Below are 25,426 nucleotides of genomic sequence, written 5' to 3' on the forward strand. Positions count from 1 at the left end.
GGACAAAGGGAGGGGGCGGCGGCCGGGCGGGGTGTCGGAGCGGGCCTCGCCAAACCCCTGCGCACCCCGACAGGGACGAGCCCTCACCCCGCCGTCCTTAAGTCGTATTTCCAGTACAAATCTGGGCTAGACAGCGGGAGAGGAGCTCCCCCCGTCCCCTGCCCCTCACCCTAGGCCGGGGGGGTGAATCCAGGTGCCACAGTTTCTAACCTAAACCCCTTGCTTTCCCCTCTCCCCTCCCACACCCCCTTTCCCAGACTCACAATTAACCTGCTGGACTCAAAAAAAAAAAAAAAAGAAAAAGAAAAAAAAGGCAAGGGGGGTGTCCTACATCCCTCTCCATCCTCTTGCTTTCTTTGTCCACCACCCACTTGACCTAATTTTCCTTCCCCCCCCCCCCCAGGGTGGCCCCCACCTCCCACTCCCACGCACGACCAACGCAGTGTCCGAGAGCCCCCCCGCTCCCCACGGTCTGTGTCCGGCGGGGATTTTGGTTGTGTTTCTTGGTGGTTTTTGTTTTGTTTTTTTTCCTCTCCATCACAGGGCTGTGCTAGAACCGCCGCATCTTTGGGATGGGGGGATAGAAACTTCCCATTTGTGGCTGGCAGGCGAGAAAAGAAAAAGAGGACGAAGAGAAAAAGGGGGTGGTGGGGGTGGTGGGGAGAAAATCCAGTTCGTCTTGAAGAAACTGAGCCTCATTTATTAAAGTGAGCGCTGGTTGTCGAGGTAATAGCAGACATAAGGTCCATCCTTTGTACGGGAGAGTAAACATGACAAATGGGGCAGAGCTTGGCGTGATTAAAGATGAAACAAGGATCCATCTTAGCCAAATCTGAAAACTACTATCTACAGCCTTCTTTTAATGGAAGAGAGGCACAACAGCACAGCTCTGCTTTGTTGCAGCTGAGTCTCCCTCTGTTCCCCCTATAAATAAAGAGCACCCCTCCTTCCCTCGCTTCTCGGAGCATTTAAAAAAAAAATATCATGTGTTCCCTACACACACACAAACTCACACCCACAAACACACACACTTCATCCATCCAAGGAATAGTTATAGGCTGGTGGCTGGTCCATGGGATCGGTTTTGAGATCCTCCTTGTGGGATCTGCAGGCTGGCAGAGGAGCTGGAAGAATTAGACCTGATCTTGGTATTTGGTAACTTGTGATCTTTTTTCCATTTCATCCTCCTGTTCTGGAACCAGATTTTGATCTGGCGCTCGGAGAGGCAGAGGGAGTGGGCGATCTCGACCCTGCGCCGCCGGGTGAGATAGCGGTTATAGTGAAATTCCTTCTCCAGCTCCAGGACTTGCTGCCTGGTGTAGGCTGTGCGGGAGCGTTTCGGTTCCCCTCCTGAGTAATTGGGGTTTACTGAACAAACACAAAGGAGGAAAAAGAAAAAAAAAAAGGGGGGGGGGGGGTAATGGAGGGGAAAAAAAAAAAGAGCAGAAGAAGAATTACCGAGCTGTTCCTTTAATGGGTCCTTTCCCCAAAAAAAGCATCACACATTCTTTTGGTGGGGGGATATACTCAAAAAAATATACCGCCAACCTTCTAAAAATATACCCAGAAACTATCTCCAAATCTCCACCTCCATCCTCATTGCTTGACGTGTATTCCTGTCTAAACGTTTTTATAAGGTCCCCTAGACGCGTTTTCCATGCCCTCTGTGTGTGCATATACACATATATATATACACCTCTACTGAGCATCGCTCTATTATCCCCAAATCTTTAAAGTTCCCCCTACACACATGCAAACAGGCAAACACAGACACTCCTTTTTATTAAATATCACGCTAAAAAAAAAAGGGGGGGGGGGTAATAGTAAAAGTTTACTCAACCCGCCACTTAAATACAAATTACGAAAACATAAAACTTAACTTATGAAGATTCAACAGCCATAAAAAAAGTAGCCTGCAAGAAATTGGAGGAGGATGGTAACAGAGACTTCAAAGGCACATGGCCAAGCAGAGCAATAAAAATTTATGGAGGATGTAATTATACCGCTCTGCAAACAGGCGATCGTAAATCTCCACGAATGGTTATTTTACAACTGGTGCAATAAGATTTCTACAAGACTTTGAGGTGCTACTTACTATAAAGCAAAGCCACTTTAGTTCACTTACCCGTGCTTACATGGACTTTTTTCATCCAGGGGTAAACTACCGGCTCTTTGCAAGAGGAATTGGAAGGGCTTTGGTTCAGAGAGTTTTGGCTGCAGGAGGGTGGTGGGCTGGGGGTGACCGGCTCGCAGGGATGGTTTGGCTCAGAGAGGTGGCTCTGCAGTCCGGCCGGAGGATGGACATGACCCCGGGGGGATAACACCGCTGCTGGGTGGCCGGAGCTCTGGCAGGACGGGTAGAGCTGCTCCTTGCAGGCTGACCGCGGCTGGTACATCGCTTCATGTTGGAAAGTGCCCTCTCGCCTCTGGCTGCCGTAATATCCCGGCGAGTGATTGGGAAGGTAATCGCTGTGGGAATACTCTTCACAGGGTGGGAACTTGGGGTCCACATAGTTGGAGTTGATCAAAAACGAGCTCATGGCCATTAATTTCTTAGAATTGCACACACGGAAAAAAAAATATATATATCTCCTAAAATTTATTCCTGTCCCCCCCTTTACTCGTTTTCCTGTTTCGTGAAACCCTCCTACTTACTGTCAAGTGAACAAAGTTGGAGTCCATGTGACAGCGCGGGCCAATGGCGCGTGCCCCGCGGTCCCCGGATAAGGAACCGAGCCCAGCGCGAGCGCTCCGGGCCCCGCGTCCCCGGGGAGGCGGCCGGGGGCGCCCGCTCCCCCCGGCCCCCGGCCCCCGGCCCGGGCTGCGCAGCGCCCGCGGGCGGGAACCGGCCCCCCCGGCCCACACCCCTCGGGGGTGTGTCCTGCCTCGGGGCGGGGGGCAACGGCGCAGAGGAGGTGGGAAAAATAAAAATGCACCCCCTACCCCACCCCCCGAAAAAGCATTTTTTACCCTCTATTTTAATTTTTCGAATATTAAAATTCGAAAAATTAAAATAGAGGGTAAAAATGCTTTTTCGGGGGGTGCGCGGCTGCGGCTGGGAGCGGCTGCCCCGGCGCATGATCCATGGCGGTCCCTTCGGGTGGTGGTCGCATCTCATTCCCTGCTAAGGTGATGCGGGAAGGGACATTGCGCCCCGAGCCTGGCAGAGATGAATAAGGCTTGTTTGGGATCGATAAGAAATTCATCAGCTAATTCGGGGTACCCGGTCTCCTAAATCACATTTAGCCGGGCTCTGAGATTGACTGTTTTCCCACGCACCGATGGAAAAAGGAGCCCGTCCTCCAAGCAAGAAATCAAGGACTTGATGAACAATTACAAAAGCGAATTAGCCCAAGTCCTAACGCAGCCTCGCCTCGCCCTTCTCGTAATAAAGACGCTTTAAAAGCCAGCGCGATGCAGCTGCCTCGCAAAAGCCGCCCCCAGCCCCTCAAATTCGTCCTTAGACCCGAAACGCGCAATAAGCTCCCCACCGGCGGCAGGACAGAAAGCAAGGGTGGTTTTTTCGGTGTCAGTGCTGAGATTACACAAACTAACGCAACAGTGGGATCCTGGCTCTCAAATCGCAGTAATAACGCCCCTGTCCCCCACTCCCCTCCTTTGCAGCTCAGATTTTATCTCCAAGTGATGATAAAGTTTATCGCAGGAGCGCTGGAGTTGAGCTAAGGTCAAATCCAAAGTATTTCTTTTCAGCTATAAACCGGGTTTCTGGTTAAGCCCTTGTTTTCACCCTTTTATTTCGGGTTCTGGAGATGTGGGAGGCTTTTTTTTTTTTTTTTTTGGGGGGGTGGGGGGTGGGGGGGTGGGGAAGGGGGGTAATGCCTTCTGGGTTTGTGACCTGTAGTGTTTGTGTCAACTACATATTCCCCTAGATACGAATTTGTGACCCAACTTCCTTTACACAAATTCGGATCTACAGGGTACATATAGAAGACAGATGCATCCTCCTCGGTCAGAGATCTTCGCCTACCGCCATAATTATCTTCTGGGGCAGGGGGGTAAAGTTTTGTGACTCGAGAGATTAAGAATTAATCCATAGGTAAAGACGGTTAAAATATCCACTCTTCAGAGGAAAGACGATTAATGAAAACACCAACTCAGTTTCCGAATAGAACAGCTGGTACTAGGATAGAAACACTTGCACTTTTCTACCCTCTCCTCCATACCCTATACATTAGTTTTCAGCTGTGCTAAAAATAATCAGCCCCTAGAGTGAATATATAAGTATAGGCGCACAACGAGTCTCGAATCCAAATAATCGTCAGCTAAGAGCAAAATGCCATAGCTCCGTCCCCCTCCAGCCTGAACCCCCCCGAAATTATTTTCTGATACGCAGCGCAAAGATTTCATCCATTTTTCGTTCTTGGAGGTCAACCAAGGTTTGAGTTTATACGTGCGTGTGCGGATAAATTATAAAATAAAAAAGAAAGAAAGAAAGAAAGAAAGAAACAGATGAAAAGAAATACAGAATGTAAAGGCAGATGGGACGACAGGTTTTTTTTTTTAATGACAGGCAATTCTTTTTACAACCCGAGAAAAAGATCAAAGGCGTTTCATTTCCGAAAAAGGGATATAAAGCAATAAAATATTCATACTGTCTAGGTAATGAACCTTCATTCGGAACTAATGAGGGTAGCATCATGTTGAGATTTCGTTTAAAATTACAGTTGCCCAAGAGATTAAAAGTATAGCAGCATCCTCCCCCACTCCTTTTTTCTTCCGCCCCCCCCCCCCCTTTTTTTTTGTATTTCAAAAGGCAGAACATTTTTTTGGTCAAGTATCTCCCGAATTAATTGCATTTAAATGCCACGGTGGAGAGGCTATCAAAGAAAACTGCATTTCCCCTACATGAAAATTCCTGACAAATATTTTAAATATATTGCACAAACTCCTGCAATTTTCCTAACACAAACCAGTCATGGCCAAGACTGAACGTCCCAGTTTTCCCGGACACACGATGGCCCGAGAGTTTTCAGGTATTTTAAGGTGAATAGTTGGTTTTCCTGAGAAAACGTGTAACTCCCAGATAAACAGAAAAACGAAGACATATTTTCAGAAATAAGCCCAAATGCACCTAGGACAGCCCCCGGACCATTGCACACGCCTGAGCAAACCCCAGTTTTCCAGCAAAAGCCGCAAAGCAAAGCTAAGGCGCCTCCTGCATCTCCCACCTCCAGGAACCGGCACCTCCGCTTTGCTGGGGAGCAGGCTGCAACGCTAAAATTTACCTTCCCCTCTAAAACCTGCCATAAAAGTAAGAAGCCAAATCAAATCTGCTTGTACAACGTGTAGATGGATGCCATAAAATAATTCTACAGAACCAATCCCATTAGAGCTCCTTTTTTTTTTTTCCCTCCTCTCTTAAATTTTATTCCTCCTTTCCAATCCTCTCTTTGATTTATTTTATTGTATTTCTTCGCAGCCGGTATCGTAGTGATCTCCTAACAGAGGAGAGGACCCTGAACAGAAATAACTAGGCCTATTCTGTATTTTTAACCCCCTCCCACATCCTTAAAAAAAAAATCAAGAAACCCCGGGTTTAATTTTCCTTCCCAGTGGCACAGGGGGTTTGGGGCCAGCAAACCAGCACCCCTAGCGTTTACCAGCAATGTTCCCCCCACCACACCTCCAGGAGATCCCCCCTTCGCCGCCTCTGGTCCCAAATTGAAGGCAGCCCCTTGCTGCCCCCCCCCTCCCCGCACACCTTTCGCTGGGAAACCGCCCCACGCCGCGGAAGTTTCCCCCAGCAAATTCCACTCGAGCTCTTTTCCATTTCAAAGCCACCTCAGTCGGGGAGGGCAGGGGATCTCCCCAGACCCCCGGCTTGTCCCCCACCCCCTCCATGGGGCAGCCGGGGGAGCCCCCAACCCTCTCCAAAAACCTCTCAAAGGCACCTGCCAGCGCAGGGGGGCTCTGAAGCGGCTCCTGCTGCTGAGCTCCTCTCTGGTCACCCCAAAAAGGGGGGGCACTAGGCGGGGTGTCCTCCCCAGCCCAGGTGTAACGCCGGCAGCGGTACCTACCTTGGCAAAACGTGGGTCCTTTCCTGGAGTAATCCCCGAGGGGTTTAGGATGCTCCCTCAAAACTTGGTAAGGTTTTGCAGGCAGAATCCTATAGAAACCCCCTTATCACCACCACCCCCGGCCACCCCCTCCCCAACCCAGCCTGGCTGTTCTCCTCTCTCTCCCCCGTGTTGCTTTTTCATTGAGATTATTTCTCGATAAGAACACTAATTTCTCTCTCTCCTTCTTCTTCTTCCTTTTTTTTTTTTTTTGGTGGGGTTTGGTGGTGCCCCCTCCCCCCGCTCCCCCAGTATAAACCACTATTGTCCTTAAAGGCGAGCGGAACTGCTCCTGGCAGCGCCAGGAGGCCCTCTGAGCATTTTGGGGTGGGAAACCCGCAAGTTTTGGTATTAATCTCATAGTTTGTCAGTCTTTGTTAAACAGCGAGGCGTGTCCGCAGCGCGGCGGCCGCCGAGAGCCGCGCTGACCCGCGGTTCACCCCGCGCCGCGCTCCCTCCGCGCCGCTCCGCGCTTCATTTTCAAGGCGTTTTGGTTTGTTTGATTTTTTTGTTATTATTTATTTTTTAACTCCCGGTTATATTCCCCCGGAGATCACATTCTCCAATCTAACAGCAATGAGGATGGGGATGTCTTAATTTAATTTCCCCCCCCCCCCCTTTCGGAAGCGCAAACCTTTTGGGGGTGTGTATTAAACTAGGACACCACCACCCCCCAAATCACCCCTGGAAGACGGGGAGCACTAGAGATCTGAGGTGCTTCTTTAGGGCAGAACTTTTGGTAAGGAGGAGCCGGCGCCGTGAGCTGTGTAAATGCGCGAAGGGTGGCGGCGGGGTTAGGTGGAAATCAGCCCACACCTGTTTTGCAACAGGGAAACGAAGATTTAAACCTTGCGTGGTTTCCCAGCCAACCTTGTGTATCCTTTTCATTTCTAATGAAAAAAATAAATCATATTTTCACCTCAAGCCGGTGAAGCAGCAAGCGAGGGGCGCCGGCGTGGGGGGCGGGGAGCGGAGCATCCCTGCCGGGGGCTGCGGAGATCCAGCCGTTATCTCCGCGTTTACACCGCCAGCTCCAACACCGCGTTTCTCCCCGCGATAAAGAGGTCATTTAGAAAGTAGATCGGGATTTAAAAGCTCATTTCATTGTCCGGTAGGGGGAAAAAATACACCCCAGAATAGAAGGAACCCCCCCATGAATCGTGTTTGCAGCGCCTGGCCGGGACTCAGGAGACCCTCACCCCGGGGCCAAGCCGAGTCCGTCCCGAGCAAGGGAGATAAATTAGAAATATCCTTGAAAATGATACCTTTAATTTCCTCCCTCTCTCCCCCCTCCCTCCCTCCCTCCCTCCCTCCTTACATCTCTCCAAATGAACTCACTTCAAATGCACGCGCAGCCTCGCGTCCCTAAATTGAAAGTTAAACGTTATGATGTAGGAGTGAATATTATAAGGAAAGTTGGGAGGTGGTTTCTTTTTTTTATTGCCGTGAAATTATACCTGCTTGTTTTAATATCCCGAAAACAAATGGCCTTTATTATCCATTACCTGTTCTATAAACCTGGAGTAGAAATGACTGTTCTAGAGAGATAAGTACAGTAATTACAAGGGCGAAGAGATGGATCACCCAAGTTACAACTAAACGGTAGCCCTTATATAGTGATATTTTATAAATACCAAGCAAATTCATGGCAATTAATTAAACCCGAGCCTTATCACACGAAACAAAACGCTTTACGTTCTCTTGAATTTCACCTACTCCATGAATATATCCGCATCGGGAAAGCAAATGGATTTTCCAGAATGCCTTTCCCAGGGCTCTAATATTCTCTCTTTCTCTTCCAAGAAAAATGACCCTTGTTATAAGTATTTAGTCACTGAAAATATTTGAAAGCCGAAGGGGAGGCGGGGGGAGCAAATTTGCAGGGCTTCCCCCCCCCCCTTTTTTTTTTTTTTCAGAAGAGTTTGCCTTGCTACGACTGTTTGCTTAAGGAGCGATTGAAAAGATCTTCCCCAGTCCCAGTGCAAATAATATTTAGAGTTTGGAGGGTTCAAAGTCTGGCAGTGTAGAAATAACTTTGAAATGCCAAGGGAAATATTTATTATATCAGTTCATTAAACTGTTGCAATGCCCAGAGTGGAGTCACATTTCAAGCAAGAAATATAAAACATTTCATTCAAATTCCGACGGAGAGCGTGCTGCAAAACAAAATTAGCTACTTTAACCGGACCCAGCGACGAAACGGGCACTTAAAAGCGCCTTTAAATACATACACTGAAATTTTTAAAGCCATCAGCCCATTGATTTTGCCTATATATCATTATTCGAGATTTCCTACGATTAAGGTAGAAACGCCCGCAGTAAATCAGGGACGTTATTTCGTGTGATTCTTTCAGGGGTTTTGGATAAGGATTTGCACTCATGCCGATTAAAAAATATTTGGCGCTGGGGCTGCGGCGCCCGGGGGGCGAGGGCGGGGGGGAGACAGGCACCTCTCCAAGGATTTGGGAAGTGTTTCCAAGTAAAGATGTTAGAACACATTCTCACCAACCATGTCAGAATTTTTTTTTTCTCGGTATAATTTAAACCCTATCCAAACAAAATTGACGCTGGAATGAAAATTATTTTTTAACTGCTAGCGTTAATATCCTAGAGGGACCTCCACGTAATTGGATTTAATAAATGCATTTCCCCTTATATTCTGTTAATTCGACTCCAAATAGCGTTTCAGGGGTTATCTTAGAAAAATACTAAGAAGTCGCTTGGCGTTTCCTCACGGGAGACCCAAATCAATCTACCTTATTTTCTACCGACATCCCACCCCAAATCCTGCAGCCCGCCCCCCCCCCCCCCCCCCGCCCCCCCGTTCGCGGCTGAAGGTCGCTCCCACCTCGCTATCATCTTCTCCCATCTCTGCCCACAACCAGAGACTCTTCCTCCCACCTCGCCCCCCTCCCCGCTTTCTTTCTCTCTCTCCCTTTTTTTTTTCACACTGACATCAGTCTATCAGGGTTATACACAAGACTGAGTCACGCACAGCGTAAACTTTTGACCCTCAACTTTTTGACCCCTCGAGCTATAATGCTGTACTAACAAGCCCCCCAAGACCAGAGTTACAGTCTACGTCTCTAGAAACTAATGCGGAGCTGATTTCCCTATTTTATTTATTTTACTTTAAAAAGAAAAGGGGAGGAAAAAAAGCCTGGACATTTTTTAGTGATTTTTTCCCCAGGGGAGAACAAAAATATCAGAGCTTTTCAAACACGAGATGTTTATCTCCAGATCACCCATTGCTGTCTTAGCAGATTTTTTTATTCCCTCCCTGTTGCTCCCCCTGCCCCTTTTATATTTAAAAGAACAGGAGGAAAAAATAATCCCTTACACCACAGCTGCGTTGGGTTATTTATCTTTTGTTTGAGCTTTTAACCTAGGTGAGTTGTTGTCTGCGGTAATTAGCCTGCTCTGATTTTTATTTTGTTTTCGGGGGGTGCTGGGGAAGGTGTGCCCATGGGGGGGCCTGGGCGCACCAGGGACTCGGCGGGGCGCACCCGCGACCGCCCGGGGGGAGCCGGAGCCTTGGGGGAGGTTGCGGGCGGCCGGTGCCGCTCCAGCCCGGCCCGGCTCGGCTCGGCCCGGCCCTGCTGGCAGTGAACTTGGTCTGAGGCGGGCTCTGCTGGCTGCTCGGGGACGTTACAGGCGAGGCGGCCGCGCCGGTGCCCTGCCCGGGGTCGCCTGTTCCCCCCGCTCCATCCCAAATGTTTTTTTTTATCTCCCCCCGCCTTTGCACAGTCCCCCCGCACGACCAGAGCCCCACTCTGCCACCAAACAAACGCCTTTACACCAAATCCCAGCGCTGTAATTTGTTTTGACTTGAAGGAGGGATATATACACGCGTAGATATACATACACATACATACACATGTTAAAAAGAGATAAATCAAAGGGGGGGGGGAAACCTCGTACTAGTCTTATTCTTTCAACGCTCGCTGTCAAAATAGTTTCTTTTCAAAGCTATTTAGGGTAACAGAACACGGAAAAACTGTGCCGGGTGGACACCTCTCGAGTTAAGTTATCAACCTCCTTCCAAATATCATTTATTTAACATCAGCAGAGGAAAGAATGGGAAAAAATCAGCTCAGACACCCAACAGCCAGGCTCTGGAAGAAAAATTCATTCTTAAATCCATTCTAGGACTGGAAAGAGACCCCGGAGGAGGAGCCAAACCCCATAAAAGTCCTTTTCGGGTTCCCTAATTGAGGAGGGACCTTTATCCAGAAGATTTTAAATAATCTCGTCAGCTCGTTCCCTTCAGGTCGGACGTGTAATTAAAAAAAAAAAAAAAAAAAAAAAAAAAGGGGGGGGTTGGGGCTGGGGGAAAGGGACAGCCGATTTCTCAGCCTGAAATTCAGCTGTGGGGGAGGGAAAAGGGTTTGGGAAGAGGAGCTGGAGAGAAGGGGCTGGTTTCCTTGGAAAGCTTTCCCTGCTTGGGGAGGTCGGAGTGGGGGGGTGGGCTGGAGTAATTTACAGGACTGTTGCAAAGAAATAGGTGAATAATCGGAGTCTTCCTCTAAATAGAATGAAATGCAAGAATTACAGCCCGAGCAGTGCAATTTCTAGTCCCTGCCGCCAGCCCTTCCCCGCCAAGGCAGATAAGGACCCACACCCTCCCAACCTTCAGTGTTGTGTCCAGAAGAAAAAAAAAAAAAGAAAGAGAGAGGAAAAAAAGGAGATCCCTTTGGCTTCTGAAAAGCATAATTACCACATTGTTGGTATGTCTGTACTGGAGCAATATGAACCACATCCAGTCCTTCTCCAACCCTCCCCCTCTCTTACTGCCAGTCACCAACACACCCAGGCAGTGGGACTTGGTAAATTAAAAAAAAAAAAAAAACCAAACCCCAAGAAAATAAAAAAAGAAAGGAGGAAAAAAAAAACCACCCTGGAGCTTATGTTTTCCTTAAAAAGGTGACCCGGCAGCCCCCGGGGTCCGTGTTGTGTTGGGATACGGTGCTCACCCTCTCCTCCGAGAGAGGAGCCGGGGCTGTACAAGTCTGCTGACCTCGGAATGATCCCTCTTGCCTATGAATTATTGATGAGATATGAGCTCTGATTTCTCTTTTCAGTATGCAAACCCCATTATACTGTTAAAATGGCGATTTAATCGTTTAGAATAGCTTCGCTTTTTTCCAACTCATTTGTGCCCCTTCCTTTTCATTTAATTCTCTTAATTAAATCCTTTAACAGATTTTAATCACTTTTTGTTGAATAAAATAAGACATCATACGCATCTGTAACTAGGTTACCTTGGCGAAGTTTGTTTTTGGTGGGGTTTCTTTGTTTTGGTTTTGTTTTTAGTTTGCCCTGCTTGCTTCCTTGGTTGAGTTTTTAAAACCTGGGTGGAAGGAAATTTTATTTTGTGTTGCGCCGTACCCGGTGAGGAAAGAAGGTCTAAAATGCATAAACGCTTAAAAAAATTAAAATAAATAAATAAACCCATGACATCCAAAATGGCCTGACAACAGCATCACAACATCGAGCTGCCTTTTGCATTGAAGCGCTTCCCAAACCTCTCTGTGCCCCTCACAAATGTGGTGTCGTCCCCCCCTTGCACCCCCCACTTCTTGCTAAACGAACCTGGAAACCGAATGAGTATTTTACGGGTGAAATTTCTATTTTTTCCGCCCTCCAGCAGCAGCGTGGCCATGGGGGTCCTGCGCCCACCCTGGCACAGGGCCCTGGGGAGATGCCCCAAAAGGCAGCTTGAAGGCAGCTGTAATTAATACAGATGCTCAGCTCGGCTTTTCCAGGCTGTCGAGCCTGGGCTGGCTCTTGGGTGAGAAATAACTGCTTTGGGGTTTTGGTGGGGGGGTTCCCTTCAAAGTACCATGAGGTTTATACACTGTTTACTAAACGAAATAGGAAACCCTTCAGGGATGGGGAGAGGCTAAAGAGAAAGGACTGGGGGCAAAAAAAAGGCACAAGTAGACATGGTGGCACCCAGTTTTAGTAAGCGAGAGGTGCTGTAAGCCAGGTGAGCTCGTGGGGGGGCTCCCCTGGGCTGTGGTAGACTTCGCACATTTGGGGCAAACAGCTCCCACCCACGAGGCCACGACCGGACCTCTGTTTGGGGAGTCCTTAAATCATAGGGTTTCCCCATTCGTACCCAGAGTCATGGCATAAAGGTCTGCACAACTACAGGTTTAAGCAAGATTTTCCTTCTAATCGTGTCCTAGATTCTCCATATTCTTAGACCCGATATTAAAGCATTTTGTATTTATTCTGTCTTCCACAGCTACAGAAGAACTAATTGTCCCGTGTCTGATATGCCATTAAAGTGAGAGAAACGATGAAAAATGCAAAGGAAAAATCCCCGCCTACCTGCACGGTCAGAGCCCCGTTTTCCTGTTTACTCTCCTTATGCTTCCTTTTCACCAGCAACAGGGAGATTTTTTTTCCTTTTCTTTAAAGGATGGTGGGGGGGAGCCTGTGTTAAGCCTGTGACCCCTTCCAGGCTATAAAATGGTAGACAATGATACCTCCTCATGCCTTACAGGAAGCTGGAGGTTAACACCATGTAAGGGGAAAAAAAAATAATCCCCAGATAAACCCTTCCAAATCCAACTTGTTTAAAAATAAAAAAATATCAAGACCAAAAAAACGTGCTACAGGCTGCAGGTAGAAGGCAGATCTCGTGGACAGAGAGGACAGGTTTTCATGTGAGTAATGGAAAGGAGAGGGATGGATGATGTTATTATGCCAGCAACAGAATCCAGCCCCTGGTCCTTTGCTGCAGCACAGGCCCGGTGCCATCTCTGTGCCAAGGATGCTCAAATCAAGGAAGCGGCACAGGGTTGTTACCTGTTGTCACCCATTGTCACCCATGCAGGCATCTCCTGCTTTCTGCAAAGTCCTGGAGCTAAACTGCATGGCAAATTCCCCTTGGTCTGGCTTTCTGGGTCTGCTCCCCCCCTCCCCCTCCCCGAAATAGCACGTTGGGTACACCAAGCGATTAGAAATTATGGTACTCAAGAAAAAACCTCTTGTGTCTCCTGTGCTCGGAGTGGATTTGGAAGGAAAGTTTGCCTGGGATTATATAAAAAATTAATACCTCTGAGTGGGGAGGTGGGGATGGGACAGTGATGCAGATGATGGATAGGGAAGAGGTGGGTGAATGGGTAGGTCTTTGGATACACGGCGGGATGGACATATTTTGGAAACACGGTGTCTGTGGGTAGATGCGTGCACTGAACGTACGGTTACATTTTCAAATATACATTAAGGCGCAGGGGTGTCACTTTTCTTGCCTAAATCACTCGCTATCGTTTGAATGAGGAGAAATTATTTCCAGTCACCAGTACAGATCAGAAGGGCAAAGAACTAGCAGGCCATCACTTGGACTGACCCCAGCACGATCGCACACCTCTCCCCACATCCCCTCTTTTCCAAGCGTTTCTAACCCCCTGTAGACAAACCGCCTGCAGCCTGTCGTGTTTCTGCGGCTAAATTCACCTTTACAGACCATACACCACTGAAGCCTTTCAAGATCGCATAAAATATCTTTATTATCAACTGCAAAGCAGGCGTGCAGCTTGCACAGAGCTTAGGGAGAGGCTGGTCAGCACAAACCCAGCCTGCTGGATGGGAAAGTCTCCCTGTGCCTTGAATTCCCAGCTTTAGCGTTTGTGTTTACAGGTTTGCAGAGCAGAGGTTTTCCAGGATTGCACTGGCCACCCTCTGACTGCTCGGCGAGAAGCCAGAAGTTCAGATGATAGCAAAGATATTAGGAGATACATGGAGCAGGACAGGAAAAACAGCCCAAGGAAGGAAAAGCAATCTCCAAAGTGTGCTAAAGGGGGACATTCTGCTTTGTGTAAAGGAGACGGACATGTGTCCACCAAATGTTGTCTTACCGTAAAAAAAAAAAAAAGGGGGGGGGGGGGGAGAAGAAGCTTGTGACTGCTCCAAATTCTAGAAAACCCCCATTCCGCCCCCCTCTCCCCCCCTCCCCAGTACCTCCGCTTTGAACTTTTAAAATTATTATTATTATTATTGAAGGAGCGAGGAGGAGGCAGGGAATGGATGTGAGTTGGTTCAGGTGTAGACAAAGTGTCCCCCCCCCTCTCCTGCAGATGTGGCGAGTTGACTTTCAAAAAAGAAGCAGCCTCTCCAACGCTGGAGTTTGGGTTTTTTCCCCCCTCTATGTTGTTATATCTGCATTATTTCGCCCTATTTTGCTCTATCTGCGCGGCCGCGGAGCCGGAGCCTCCGGACGGGGACACCTGCCCGCCCCACCCCGAGCGGGGGGCGCAGCCCCCAGCCCCAGCCATGGCAGGCTCCACTCTCCTGCCCTTCCCCGCTAACTTGTTTATTTTCCCAAAGAAAAAGGCTGCTGCCTGCCTTTTCCAGAAAGATGTCACCCTTGGAGGAGCGAAGGAAATCTGTGAGATACCGGTGGGTTCAATCAGATTTGGAGGGTCCGTATGCAAACTGCAGCCTCTCTGATTATTTTTCTGTAGCACTTCAAGACAGGCTGGAGACATAACAGCGGTCATTCAGTGTCTCCATATGGTAGAAAAGAACTACGGAAATATGAAGACACTCGTTTCTATTATTGGGGGAAAAAACGAAACCCAAGAGAAAAAAAAAAGAAAAAAGGAAAAAAATGGAAGGGGAAAAAAAAAAAGCCCTGGGGAAAAAAACCCGGTGTCTACACAGGCCGAACGGGGAAAGGAAAAAAAAACCACACGTATTTCTTTGGCAAGCAGGTGAAAATTATTAAAATGAAAAGGTGTTAACAACCTGAAGAGCACAGACAGAATATAGCTAATTGAAATGCAAAGGCACAGGCCAGATCTGTGGCTGTTTGCTAGCAGTACAAACAAACCACACCGAAGCACCTCCAGTAAACCAGCGAGAGCCTTTTAGACGGCGAAGGACAAACCCAAACTTTGCCTGAACTACACATGTCCCCCGGCAAAGACAGGATGGAGTTTGCTTTGCGATGCAAATCTTTACAGATTTTCTATTTCTCCCGCCTGCACAAAGTTTACTTGCGGGCCTCGAAGCTGTGATGGGAATGTAATGCAATTCCAGCTCTCGGGAGGATAAGGATTAAGACCTTCTAAAAGTGAGAAATACAGCTCTGAAAGAGAGACAGACCCTCTTTCCTCCCCGCTCAGCCTTTAGCCATATCAACCCTTTAAAATAGTTTAAGCAGATAATATTTCAGAAGAACTTACTTTCAGCACTCCAGTCTACTGGCTCTCTGGGCTGAGAACTGGACCCGCAAAACATGTTCCCTGCAATTGCAACGTTTATCTCATCTGGAAAAGTGCTCACCCATTGCTGCCCCTTACAAGCCAAACCAAGCAGTTAAAGTGTCACTTAACATTCTAGAGAATGTGAAATATATTGTACATTGTCAACTCCCCAAAACCATAAAACTAACTTTATGGACCTCACGTGACTTTTGAGAGCCAGTGAGGGGTATCTGTCTGAGGTCTGGGCGATTTTTACGATCTAACTTCTAGATAAAACCCTATCCATTTGACATCTAAATGTCATACCCACTTTTGGTATAGTTTGCTATTGGTAAAAAAAAAAAAAAAAAAAAAAAAAGGAAAAAAAAATCAAGGGAAGGCGAGCAAATGGTTTGGGATCTGACAGTCCACTTCACATCCCTCTCAAAATCACTTAAGAAGTACCTAAACAGTGGGAGATTAAGTTTGGTAAGTTTTAAGCTCCAACTTTACTTGCTACGAACAAAAAGCCTAAGCCGTGTTGTAGAGATGTCAGTGGCGTTTTGCCAAATCGAGCGACTTTAAACCGGAGTGTCTCGTGCCTGGTTGGATTCCCGAGGTAGCGAGATGGCGAACATTTGCCATCTTTGACGATGTTAAATTATCTGCAGCCAAAATGACTCGTTGTAGTTAAGTGTCAGTAGTTACAGAGCGGTGAGCTGTTATTTACATGTTGAGCCGGAGAGCAGGAGGTAAAAGCACAATAAACCGAGGACGAGAGGTGGCGGGGAGAGCACAGAAATGTCTTATAGATATACAGGTTATATATATATAATAAATATATCTGTACAAACACACAGAGCTGTAATGTTATAGAGCACCGTTTTACGTGGACATATATGCGGGTATAAATCCCTCGTGCTCGGAGGATGTGCGCGTGGCTGGATCTATAGCTGACGGTTCCTGAAATGTGCGTAAATCTGCCGGGGACGCGTTTATACCGCGTTATTGCAACTTGAAGTGCTTGAAACCGGTTTGCCTGGTACGGTGGGGTGGGGGGGGTCGGTGTTGTTTGGGGGGAGGCGGTGGGAAGGTGGCGGTTTGTTGGTGCCAGGGGGGGTGTTGGATGTGGGTGTTCGGTGCTCCCGAGCTGCGCGGAGCTGCGCGGAGCGGCGCTGGGAGCCCCTGGCAGGGGCGCAGCTCGGTGCCAGGCATCTCCCCGGCTCCAGCGTGCGCCGGGGGTCTCAGGGGTTGTGTACAAAGTGCGACTGGGAGCCTTTGTGAGTAGGAGAAACGTTTATTTGACTTCAAGTAAAGCTACAAACAAATACAAAAAGCTTATTGGCAAAGTACTAACAGGCAGCTAGACATGACAGATGCCATTTTTACACATAACATTGCATTCACTCTGCCCACTACGAACCGTCTATTAGTCACATCAGAAATATTTTTAATATTTACAAACATTAGAGCACTCTATTGTTGGTCCGATTTTATACATTTTTTTTTATAGTGAAATTTACCCACGTCTAAGAGTACGTCTCGGAATTAGCCTGGGACTAGAAATCCTGGCCTGAAGTTTGAACTAAAACACAGACTGGACAATTTTAAGACAGAAAGATACAAGAGCTTTTTCTTCTTCTTCTTCTTCTTCTTTTTTTTTTTTTTTTTTTTTACATTTTTGTTTGGTTTTTTAGATTATTTTTTTTCTGCTACTGTAGTGCAGGAACCCCCCATTTTAGCTTAGGCAGAGAAGAACTCACCCAAAAGCAGTAAACTCAGGAAAGGGGGAAAAAAAATCCCAACAAAGAAACAAACAATCGTATCTGTTCTCAATTTATAAATAAGTTATAACATTTAAAGGGCTCACATAAAACATGCTAGCTTTCCAGAAGGCATCAAGAGAGCACGGACACATACATTTATAAGAACAACAAGAGCATGAGGAGCATCTGGGAAATAAAATTTAATTAAAAAAAATTAAAGAAAAAAAAAAACAACCCAAACAGAACACGACATTAACTCAGTCCTGGGATAAAGGTACCATACGCGTTGTTTTAGAATATCCACAACATGCCGAAAAGAAGGTGCCTCACTGTACAGTACTCCAAAACTAAGATCTGCGGCGCTTTATTTATTTATTTAGGTATTCCTCTCTCGTCTTCTCTCCTCGAGATTCCTCCTCTAGAATTTATGGCTGAAAGGCGCTGCCCGCCGAGGCTAAGCTCATGCTTTTCAGTTTATTATCCTTCTTCCATTTCATCCTCCTGTTCTGGAACCAGATTTTGATCTGGCGCTCGGAGAGGCAGAGCGCGTGAGCGATCTCGATCCTCCTCCTGCGGGTGAGGTACCGGTTGAAGTGAAATTCCTTCTCCAGCTCCAGCGTCTGGTACCGGGTGTACGCGGTCCTCGCCCTCTTACCGTCTGGGCCAGTCATGTCTGGGTAACACAGACAACAGCGGGATTTGGGGTTTGCTTTCTACTAGGGCTTTTATAGATCCTTAAGGCTATTATTATTATTTTTTAATACCGGGGTGAAATATTCGCCTTCTTCGGGCAGCTAGGAAAGCTGCTTATTCCCCAAATAACAGCCCCCCCCCCTTTCTTGCACACCCCCAGACACGTGTAAAAACCCCCACCCTTGGCCCCTCCAGAACAGACATTCACAACTCAATATTCATAATTTAACTGGAGAAGCGAGATGCTGAAATCTCCCTTTTTCGCCTCTGCCTGGGTGTTTCTGGGTCTGTTTGCAGGTTTAATGCTGCTTTCTGTTCTCCAGGAGAAAAACCGCGGGGGGGGGGGGGGGGGGGGGGGGGAGGCTCGCTATTCCCCCTGTATCTCCTCGCAGTTTTGGGTTTGTCAAGAGCAGATTGTCAAGAATACACCCAGCAAAATAAGAGTAGGAAAGGACTGAGAGACCCATCTGGGCATATAATGCCATTTTAATGGTCAATTCTTCCCTTTCCTCTCCCCCCCCCCCCCCCCCCCCGGAACACCCCCTTCCCTCAATTTTTAAATTACTTTCTCCCACCACCCAGATAGAGCCAAGAGCTTGAAATAAGCGCACATTTTGCGGCAAGAATAGCGAAAGTAAAATAAAATCGCCCCCCCTCCAGGCGCCAGAGGCAGCTTTAAAGCAGCGATCAGAGCAAGAAATACAAAAGCAATAAATAGCTGCGTTTCTGATCAAAGCGCCTCCACCGAATAAAAGGAAGGAGAGAGAAAAAGGGAGTGGGGTGGGGGGATGGAGAAGGAAAAGGGGGGGGGGATAAACCCCACACACACAAGAGAAAAAGAGAGGGGTGTGCGAAAATAAACAACAACAACGACAAGGACGGAAAAAGAAGTAGCTGTACCATGGCTAATGTGAAGTTTCCTCATCCAAGGGAATATCTGAGGTGCCTGCCCTTCTGTTGCTGCGGTGGAGGTTGCGATGGGCTCTGCCTGCGCTCGGGGGATGCTGCTGCTTATTGGAGTGCCCTCGTCGGCTCCCGAGGACGCGCTGGTCTCGTCTAGTTCTGTGAAATTTGTGTTGGTGGTGCTGGCAGAAGTAGCTTGGTCGGAGGGGGACGGGGCGGGTTTGCCTCCATGGCTCTCGCTGTTGGAGCAGGGAAGGGAGTCGGGAGAAGATAAGGAGCAGCTAGACGCCTGTCTAAACCTGCTCTCCTGAGCTGGAGAAGGGAAACCGCGGGAGCTCTCCCCCACAGCCCCAAAGTGACTAGAGGAGGCTGAGCGGTTGATGCTAAGGTCCATCCCATTGTAGTTGTAGCCATAAGAGCTGGAATGCATGGTGCTTGAATCTCTGTAAGAACCGTTCATGGAACTGCTGGTCCCATAATTTAGTAACTGATAGTCGGGGCCATTTGGGTAGCGCCCTGAGAACGAGTTTACAAAGTAAGAGCTCATTTGGGTTATTTTGGAGGGCTTGATTTGTGGCTCGTGGTCGTTATAACCCTGTGCTTGACGATTTATGATGTATTAATGAATTATAGCAATGCACTGTACTTCGTTTTTGCTATGTATGCGGCCAAATATGGGGGGAGGGTGGGGGTGCGTTTGGGAATCACGTGCTTTTGTTGACCAGTCGTAAATTCTCACTGATGACCTCAAGAGGTAATTCATGCTCTATGGTTACAAATAATGACGATCGCGGAGTCGTTTAGGCCCAAGTCGGTGCGCGGCGCCCCAAATCCCCGGGCGCGCCGGCGCGCGCTCGCCCCCCACCTTGGCGAAGCGCGCCACCTGCCGGCCGCGCCGGGGCTGCGCACCGCGCCGGGGGGCCCGCGCCCCCCGCCCCCCCGCCTCCCTCCGCACCCCCCGCTCCTCTGTTCTCCTTTTCCTTCCTAAAAATAAAAAGTAATAATAATACTAATAGTAAAAAAGAAATCAACGCGGACATGAAAAAGGCGGGGAGGGGGAGGAAGGGGGGGATCCTGCGGCGGGTCGCGTGTCCGTGCTCCCCGAGTGGGTCTTCTCGCCCGGCTCCTTTTCTTTATTAAACTCTTAATTTCTTCCTTTGTAACACCGCCGGGGAAGTTTGAGAGGCGGCGAGGGATGAGGTGTCGGGTCGCTGTGAGGCCGGGCAGTCTTCTCTTTTAATATCTGCGGGGGGGGGGGGGGCGGGGGGGGGCGCACCGCGGAGCCCTGAGGGGGGCCGTGGCTGCTGGGGGCATTTCGCGTGGTTGTTGTCAGAAAAGTCGGGCTCCGCTGAGCCTGGGGCCAGCGATGCGGTCGCACCTTAATTCTGGAGGGGGGGGGGGGGGGGGGGGGGGGGGTGGGGGGGGGGGGGGGAGGGAGGGAAATTGGGGGGGAGGGGGGGGTAAAGGAAAAGGAGGGAAAGTCCAGTCGGTAGAACTGGTTGACAACGTTGCTTTTAGGATATTCTTGTTCCTGAGCGTTTCACGTCCTTTTTGAACACAGCGTTGTGCTACGTGATTGTTCCTTTCCATTTGCTAACCTGCAAGGAATATTGGGGAGCAAAAGCACTCTGAAATTGGTAAAAACGTTGTGAAAGAGCTGTGCTTTGTTAAGCATTACTTTCTTTTTTTTTTTTTTTTTTCTCCTCTCTCCTTCTCTTTTCTCTCTCTCTCTCTCTCTCTCTTTTTTTCCAAGGCAGTTTAGGAATTTCATATGCTTGTCTGCAACTCATTGGAAATTATGCGCCATATTGAAAGTGACATATAATTATAATAATTACGGGCAATGAAAAGCGTGGCAATAATAGTAAATGTCCTACAGCTGTGAAGCTTCTGCATGAATTGATTTTAAAAGTGACTGACATTAAACCAGCTTGTGGCATGGGGGAATGCATTCATACATAGGTATTTCTTGGGGGTAGAGGGGAAAGGGGGTGGGAGGCAGGAGATGCTGTTTCGTCGCGTTTTCCCCCTGTGAAGCTGCGGAAAACGGTATCCGAAAGAGGCTGGGCTGGTCGCTTCATTCCAGTCCTAAATCCCCAGCAGAAAAAGCACTTCCCTTCGTTTAAATTCCCAAAACCCAGGAAAAGTTTGCGATTTGCATGCGCGAGATTCCCCTTTGGTACGGAGCAGAAGCGTTCCCCACCCCGTCCCCAGCAAAGCCAGCCTCTCGCAAGGAGCCATGAAAACGCTTTCAAGAGATCATAAAAATCTACTCTTTCAAAATAGCTCGTCAGACTTAGTTGAGATTTTTTACACCTTTCCCCCTCCTTCCCCGTAGATGCAGGCTATATTCCTGGAGCTGAGAAGCTACTCGTTTCGCAGGGCAAATTCCCTTGAAATCTGGATTTTTTTTGCAATACACTTCACTTTGATTTGGGGATATGAAGTAAGGGACCAGATGTTTGAAAGATGCTAGGCAAATGTTAGGTATCTTTGGTAGATAAATGAGAGCATATTTTTGCCTGTTTCCTTGATTTATTATGTATATGGAGAGCGTTTCGTCATAACTCTTTGTACTGTAACAATAAAAAAGAGCGATACTAAAGCAGAATGTCAGCGAGGAAATACTATTGGTGAAAGGTCTTCCATTTCAGATTAGACAAAAAGAGGGAAAACCAGATTTATCTCTCCACTGTAACTTCCGTGGGCTTGGAGTTGCTTGTCCTTGCAGATTAGAAGACATTGTCATACAGAGAGAAGCAAGGCTTGCTTTACAACTCTCTGCTCCTTAAGAATGGCAAGTTCCCCTGGAAAAGGGAAAGATAATAGTAATAGTAATAATAGTAGTAATAATAATAAGAATAATGATGACAGGGTAGTGTGCGTGAGATCGAAGACTTTGTTTTTATTAGAGAATTCCATGTTCATACCTAAGACAAACTTCAAACACAACACGTACAAAAATTAATAAAATATAACTTTTTCTTCTTGTTGTTGTTGCTTTTGCATCCTTTTAGGTAGTACTCGTTCTTTCAGTAGATTTTCCTTTTTCAAAACAAAACAAAACAAAACAAAACAAAACTAATTACAAAGACCCCAGGGCTTGATTAATTTACCAAAGGAGAAGAAAAAAAAAAAAAAAAGGAAAAATGTAAAAAAAAACCCTATGTCAACCGTGCATGAAACATTTTTACAAAATTAAGACGATAAACACCCCAAATGACATATATTGCAGCACTTCCATTAAATACAAGAGTTAGCAGATTACTAACAGTGACACCAAGGGTAGAAACACGGGTGGGAGTCCTTTTTTTTTTGTCTTTTCTCTTTCCCTTTCTTTCCCTCCTTCTCTCTCTCTCTCTCTCTTCGCTTTTTTATTATTATTATTTCATTTCGAGGGGTGGAGTGGGAGGGGAGGGAGGTCTAGGAAGGAAAAAAAAATTAAAAACGCAACTAGAAGCCTGATTTTTTTTTTTTTTCTGGACACGACAGATGACTGGGAACACGAGTCCATGGCATTGGTGGCCCAAACTTTCTAGCTGTTGCCGCTGCTGCAGAGGGCTTGTCCCACCAACGTGCAGGTTTTCCCTGTCCTCGCAACCAGCCCACACCCCCCTCACCCTCTCGGTTCTCACACACACTCACTCCCTCTCTCTCTCTCTTTTTGTTGTTGTTGTGTGTTTTAAATAATACTTTCACTCCGCCGTTTTCTCCTCTTCCTCCTCCGCGCTCAGCTGCGAGGAGTTGAGCAATTTATTCTCTTTTTTCCACTTCATCCTGCGGTTCTGGAACCAGATTTTGATCTGCCGCTCCGTCAGGCAGAGGGAGTGGGCGATCTCGATCCGCCGGCGCCGGGTCAGGTAGCGGTTGAAGTGAAATTCCTTCTCCAGCTCCAGCGTCTGGTAGCGGGTGTAGGTCTGGCGGCCTCGGCGGCCGCTGGGCCCAAAGGAAGAACCTGTGACACCCGCAAAAAAAATGGGAAACAAATAGGAAACACATAGGAAACAAATGGGGGGGGGGGGGGGGGGGATCCAGGGGAAAAATGGGGGGAAATAGGGGGGAAAAAAAGAGAGGAAAGGAAAAAGAGGGGGAAAGCCCTGAGGTTTAGTGGAGCCGCGGAGGTGCCGGATAATCCGCGGGGATGCTACTCCCCCCACCGCGGCTGTGCGCGCAGGGGTACGTGCCCACTTCCCTGCCCTCCCAAGGGTCTGGCCACCCCCAAAACAAGCCCCACCGCGGGGAGCCCCCCCGTGCGCTCAGGGGGGTTCCCAGCCGGGCCGCACCCGCGGAGCATCCGCAGCCGCGCTGCAGGCAGCCGCGCAGAAGAGTTAATGCTGAAGCTGCCAGGCTGCAGGCAGGGCTGGGGAGACAGGGCAAGATCTATCTTATTCCGGGATGAAAAATCGCAAGGTGTTCTCACCCCCCTCGCCCTCCCTCGCTATTTTCCACCCTACCGGCAACTGTAATAGATCTGAGCATTTAAGCAATAATGAAGTGAATCGATCTGCCCAAACTCTACATTAAAGAGGACACAACACTTTATGTCCCTGCGCTAATGGACATCAATTTGGAACTTAAAAGGCAACAAATGCATCTAAACATGGGAAGGAGGGTGGTGAGCCTCTATTATTTTTCTCCCCCCACCTCCCTTTTTTTTTTTTTTTTTTTTTTTTTTTTTTCCTGATTGAGGAAACAGCACTTAAAGAAGTCATACATCACCAGGGGGAAAAAAATTCTCCCCAGGCAGACTTTTCATTATGTGCGAATTTCATTAAAAATGTAGCCCCTCTCCTTTCAAATATTTAAACACTGTTATATTATTTAACTCCAGATCGGGTAGCCAGCGAGAGAGGGAGCTGCGTGGGGGTGTGGGTCCGTCTGTGTGTGTAAAGTCATCCAGATCTGATTTAGAAAAGATATCTCCCTGTGCGTGTGGGGGGAAGACAGAGACAAATCGTTGTAGCTGAGTGACACGCAAACTGGAATGTGCAAAAAAAAAAAAAAAAGGGGGTGTGTGGGTGGATGGAGAAATTCTGTATTGGGGTTTAAAGACGGGGCGAACTTTTTAGGTGGGGGATTGCCGTGCGAAAATACTTCAGCGGTGTGAAGTTTTGGTGCGTGTCAAGAGCAAGTTGGAGCTACTCGTGTCGCCCAACTTCCCCGCTGGAAGTTTGGGCTCTAAAGTGAACCTTATTCCTGCTTCCCTCGCTCGCTCGCTCTCTCTCTCTGGCGGTAACAAATAAGAAAGGGGGGGAGGAGATTGATGTATTTATTTCTGTAAAAGAGTAAACTCACTATTGCAAGAGTTCATCCGCTGCATCCAGGGGTAAACCGGGGCGGAACACTTTTGCTCCTCGCTCTCTCCGAACACAGTTTTGCTCTGCGCGCAGTCCGCCTTGCGCGGCTCGGGGGCGAAGGGCACCTCGTCCAGGCTGGGGGGGGCGCACGCAGGGTCCTTCTCCCTGAAAAACCCGCCGGCCCCATAGTCACAGGCGGAGCTGCGGCTGTAGGCTCCGTTGCTTTGCTGGTAGTAAGGAGAGGAGGTGTAGCCCTTCTCCTGGACGCCCGTGGCTCCATAGGTGGTGGGGTAGTGCCTCAAAGGATCCGCATAGCCCGAGGGATATAGCGGGATCTGTCCCAGGAAGGGCTCCTGCCCCGCCGCCAGACTCACCGGGAAGGTCGAGTTGACAAAATAAGAACTCATTGGAAGGAGCCTGCCGTCCTTTCCCGGCTTTATGATTTGTTGTGTTTTATAGTCCAAGTGGTTTAGCTATTAGTAGTATATCGGAGATTGGGTTTTAGCTGAAGGGAGATGGCGTGGTGCCAGCGAGGGACACAAGGAAATACAACCATCTGATCATGGGCTGACCAATAGCAGGCGCCTGAGGTTGCAAAATAGCACCCATGAGGAGCTGAGATTGCACCAGGGACCCCAAGAACAAACCATCCACCCCCTTTTCCCTCCCTTTTAAACAACAGAAATGCACCCCCTTAACCAAATATATAATATCTGCCGAAAGAAACATTCCCGGCGCGCTCGGAGCTTCATAAATAAATAAACGTGCCCCCCCCCCCCCCCCCCCCCCGCCCCGGAGCTGAGCGCGGGGGTGGGCGAGAGCCTGTCTGCACGGATGGCGGTGTGCGCGTCTATATATATTTACACACATATAACGTATACAAATACCCGCTGTAAGTGTGTGTGTGTGAAAGTTATTTATTCGCATTCGGCAAACTTTAACCCCTAGTGTTTGCAGATCGTCCTGAAATGGGTCTGGGTGCTCTGCTACAGTTACAGGGGGAGGGGAAAAAAAAAAAAAAGAAAAAAGAAAAAAGTTTTCTCTGTGTGTGTGTGTGAACTTTGCAAGGAGAAGATCCTGCCGGGTTGGTTAACTTAGATTTGCCATAGGAGAAGAACTCTGTTTTGACAACTTATTTCGGTTCATGTTTGTCTAATTACCATAGATTAGCACTCCCTGTTCAGGAAAGCTGGGCTAGCTTGAAGCAAACCATCGCTTTTCATCTATTGCATTTTTCCTTTCTTTTTCCGCAAAGGCTCCGTATTGGAGAGACAAATGGAAAATCGAAAAAAAATTTCCTTTATCCCTTGCTAGATCCCGACCTCCTCCGGAGTCCGGTACCGCATTGTGCCCTCTTGCGTTTTTTTGTTAATACCAGATCCATGCCCGACCTTTTATGGCTAAAAAGGAAGCCTTGGGTGACCGTCAGAAGCCGAGTTTATTGATTGTTACCGATCGAGGTGGGGTTTTTTGATGAGAGGAAAGCTGGCGGT

At 48.1% G+C, this 25,426-nt stretch overlaps 3 protein-coding genes across 3 annotated transcripts; all 3 read right to left on the reverse strand.

The window, feature by feature from the left end:
* Positions 1-503: 503 nt before the first annotated feature.
* Positions 504-2,789, reverse strand: HOXB4 (homeobox B4). The gene is made up of 3 exons (XM_040617644.1): positions 2,656-2,789; positions 2,126-2,552; positions 504-1,368 (listed from the first exon to the last, which is right to left on the reverse strand). Exons 1-3 carry the CDS (start codon positions 2,680-2,682, stop codon positions 1,052-1,054), a joined length of 771 nt encoding a protein of 256 aa, XP_040473578.1. The 5' UTR covers positions 2,683-2,789; the 3' UTR covers positions 504-1,051.
* A 13,785-nt stretch (positions 2,790-16,574) lies between these two features.
* HOXB5 (homeobox B5) lies at positions 16,575-19,237 on the reverse strand. Its single transcript, XM_040617734.1, has 2 exons — positions 18,634-19,237; positions 16,575-17,713 (listed from the first exon to the last, which is right to left on the reverse strand). The coding sequence occupies exons 1-2, from the start codon at positions 19,181-19,183 to the stop codon at positions 17,466-17,468; spliced, it is 798 nt and encodes a 265-aa protein (XP_040473668.1). The 5' UTR covers positions 19,184-19,237; the 3' UTR covers positions 16,575-17,465.
* Positions 19,238-22,331: 3,094 nt separating this feature from the next.
* On the reverse strand, positions 22,332-24,667 carry HOXB6 (homeobox B6). The gene is made up of 2 exons (XM_040617735.1): positions 23,932-24,667; positions 22,332-22,591 (listed from the first exon to the last, which is right to left on the reverse strand). The coding sequence occupies exons 1-2, from the start codon at positions 24,338-24,340 to the stop codon at positions 22,332-22,334; spliced, it is 669 nt and encodes a 222-aa protein (XP_040473669.1). The 5' UTR covers positions 24,341-24,667.
* Positions 24,668-25,426: the final 759 nt, after the last annotated feature.

The sequence above is a fragment of the Falco naumanni genome, chromosome 18, assembly GCF_017639655.2.
Source record: "Falco naumanni isolate bFalNau1 chromosome 18, bFalNau1.pat, whole genome shotgun sequence".
NCBI classification, from domain to species: Eukaryota; Metazoa; Chordata; class Aves; order Falconiformes; family Falconidae; genus Falco; species Falco naumanni.

Excerpts from the sequence above, each read along its gene's own strand:
- HOXB4 (XM_040617644.1), bottom strand. The coding sequence starts at position 2,682 with ATGGACTCCAACTTTGTTCACTTGACA. Across the intron at positions 2,553-2,655 it reads CCAACTTTGTTCACTTGACA|AAATTAATGGCCATGAGCTC; the intron begins GTAAGTAGGAGG and ends TGCAATTCTAAG. Across the intron at positions 1,369-2,125 it reads AAAAGTCCATGTAAGCACGG|TAAACCCCAATTACTCAGGA; the intron begins GTAAGTGAACTA and ends GTGTTTGTTCAG.
- HOXB5 (XM_040617734.1), bottom strand. The coding sequence starts at position 19,183 with ATGAGCTCTTACTTTGTAAACTCGTTCTCAGGGCGCTACCCAAATGGC. Across the intron at positions 17,714-18,633 it reads GAAACTTCACATTAGCCATG|ACATGACTGGCCCAGACGGT; the intron begins GTACAGCTACTT and ends TGTGTTACCCAG.
- HOXB6 (XM_040617735.1), bottom strand. The coding sequence starts at position 24,340 with ATGAGTTCTTATTTTGTCAACTCGACCTTCCCGGTGAGTCTGGCGGCG. Across the intron at positions 22,592-23,931 it reads GCGGATGAACTCTTGCAATA|GTTCTTCCTTTGGGCCCAGC; the intron begins GTGAGTTTACTC and ends CGGGTGTCACAG.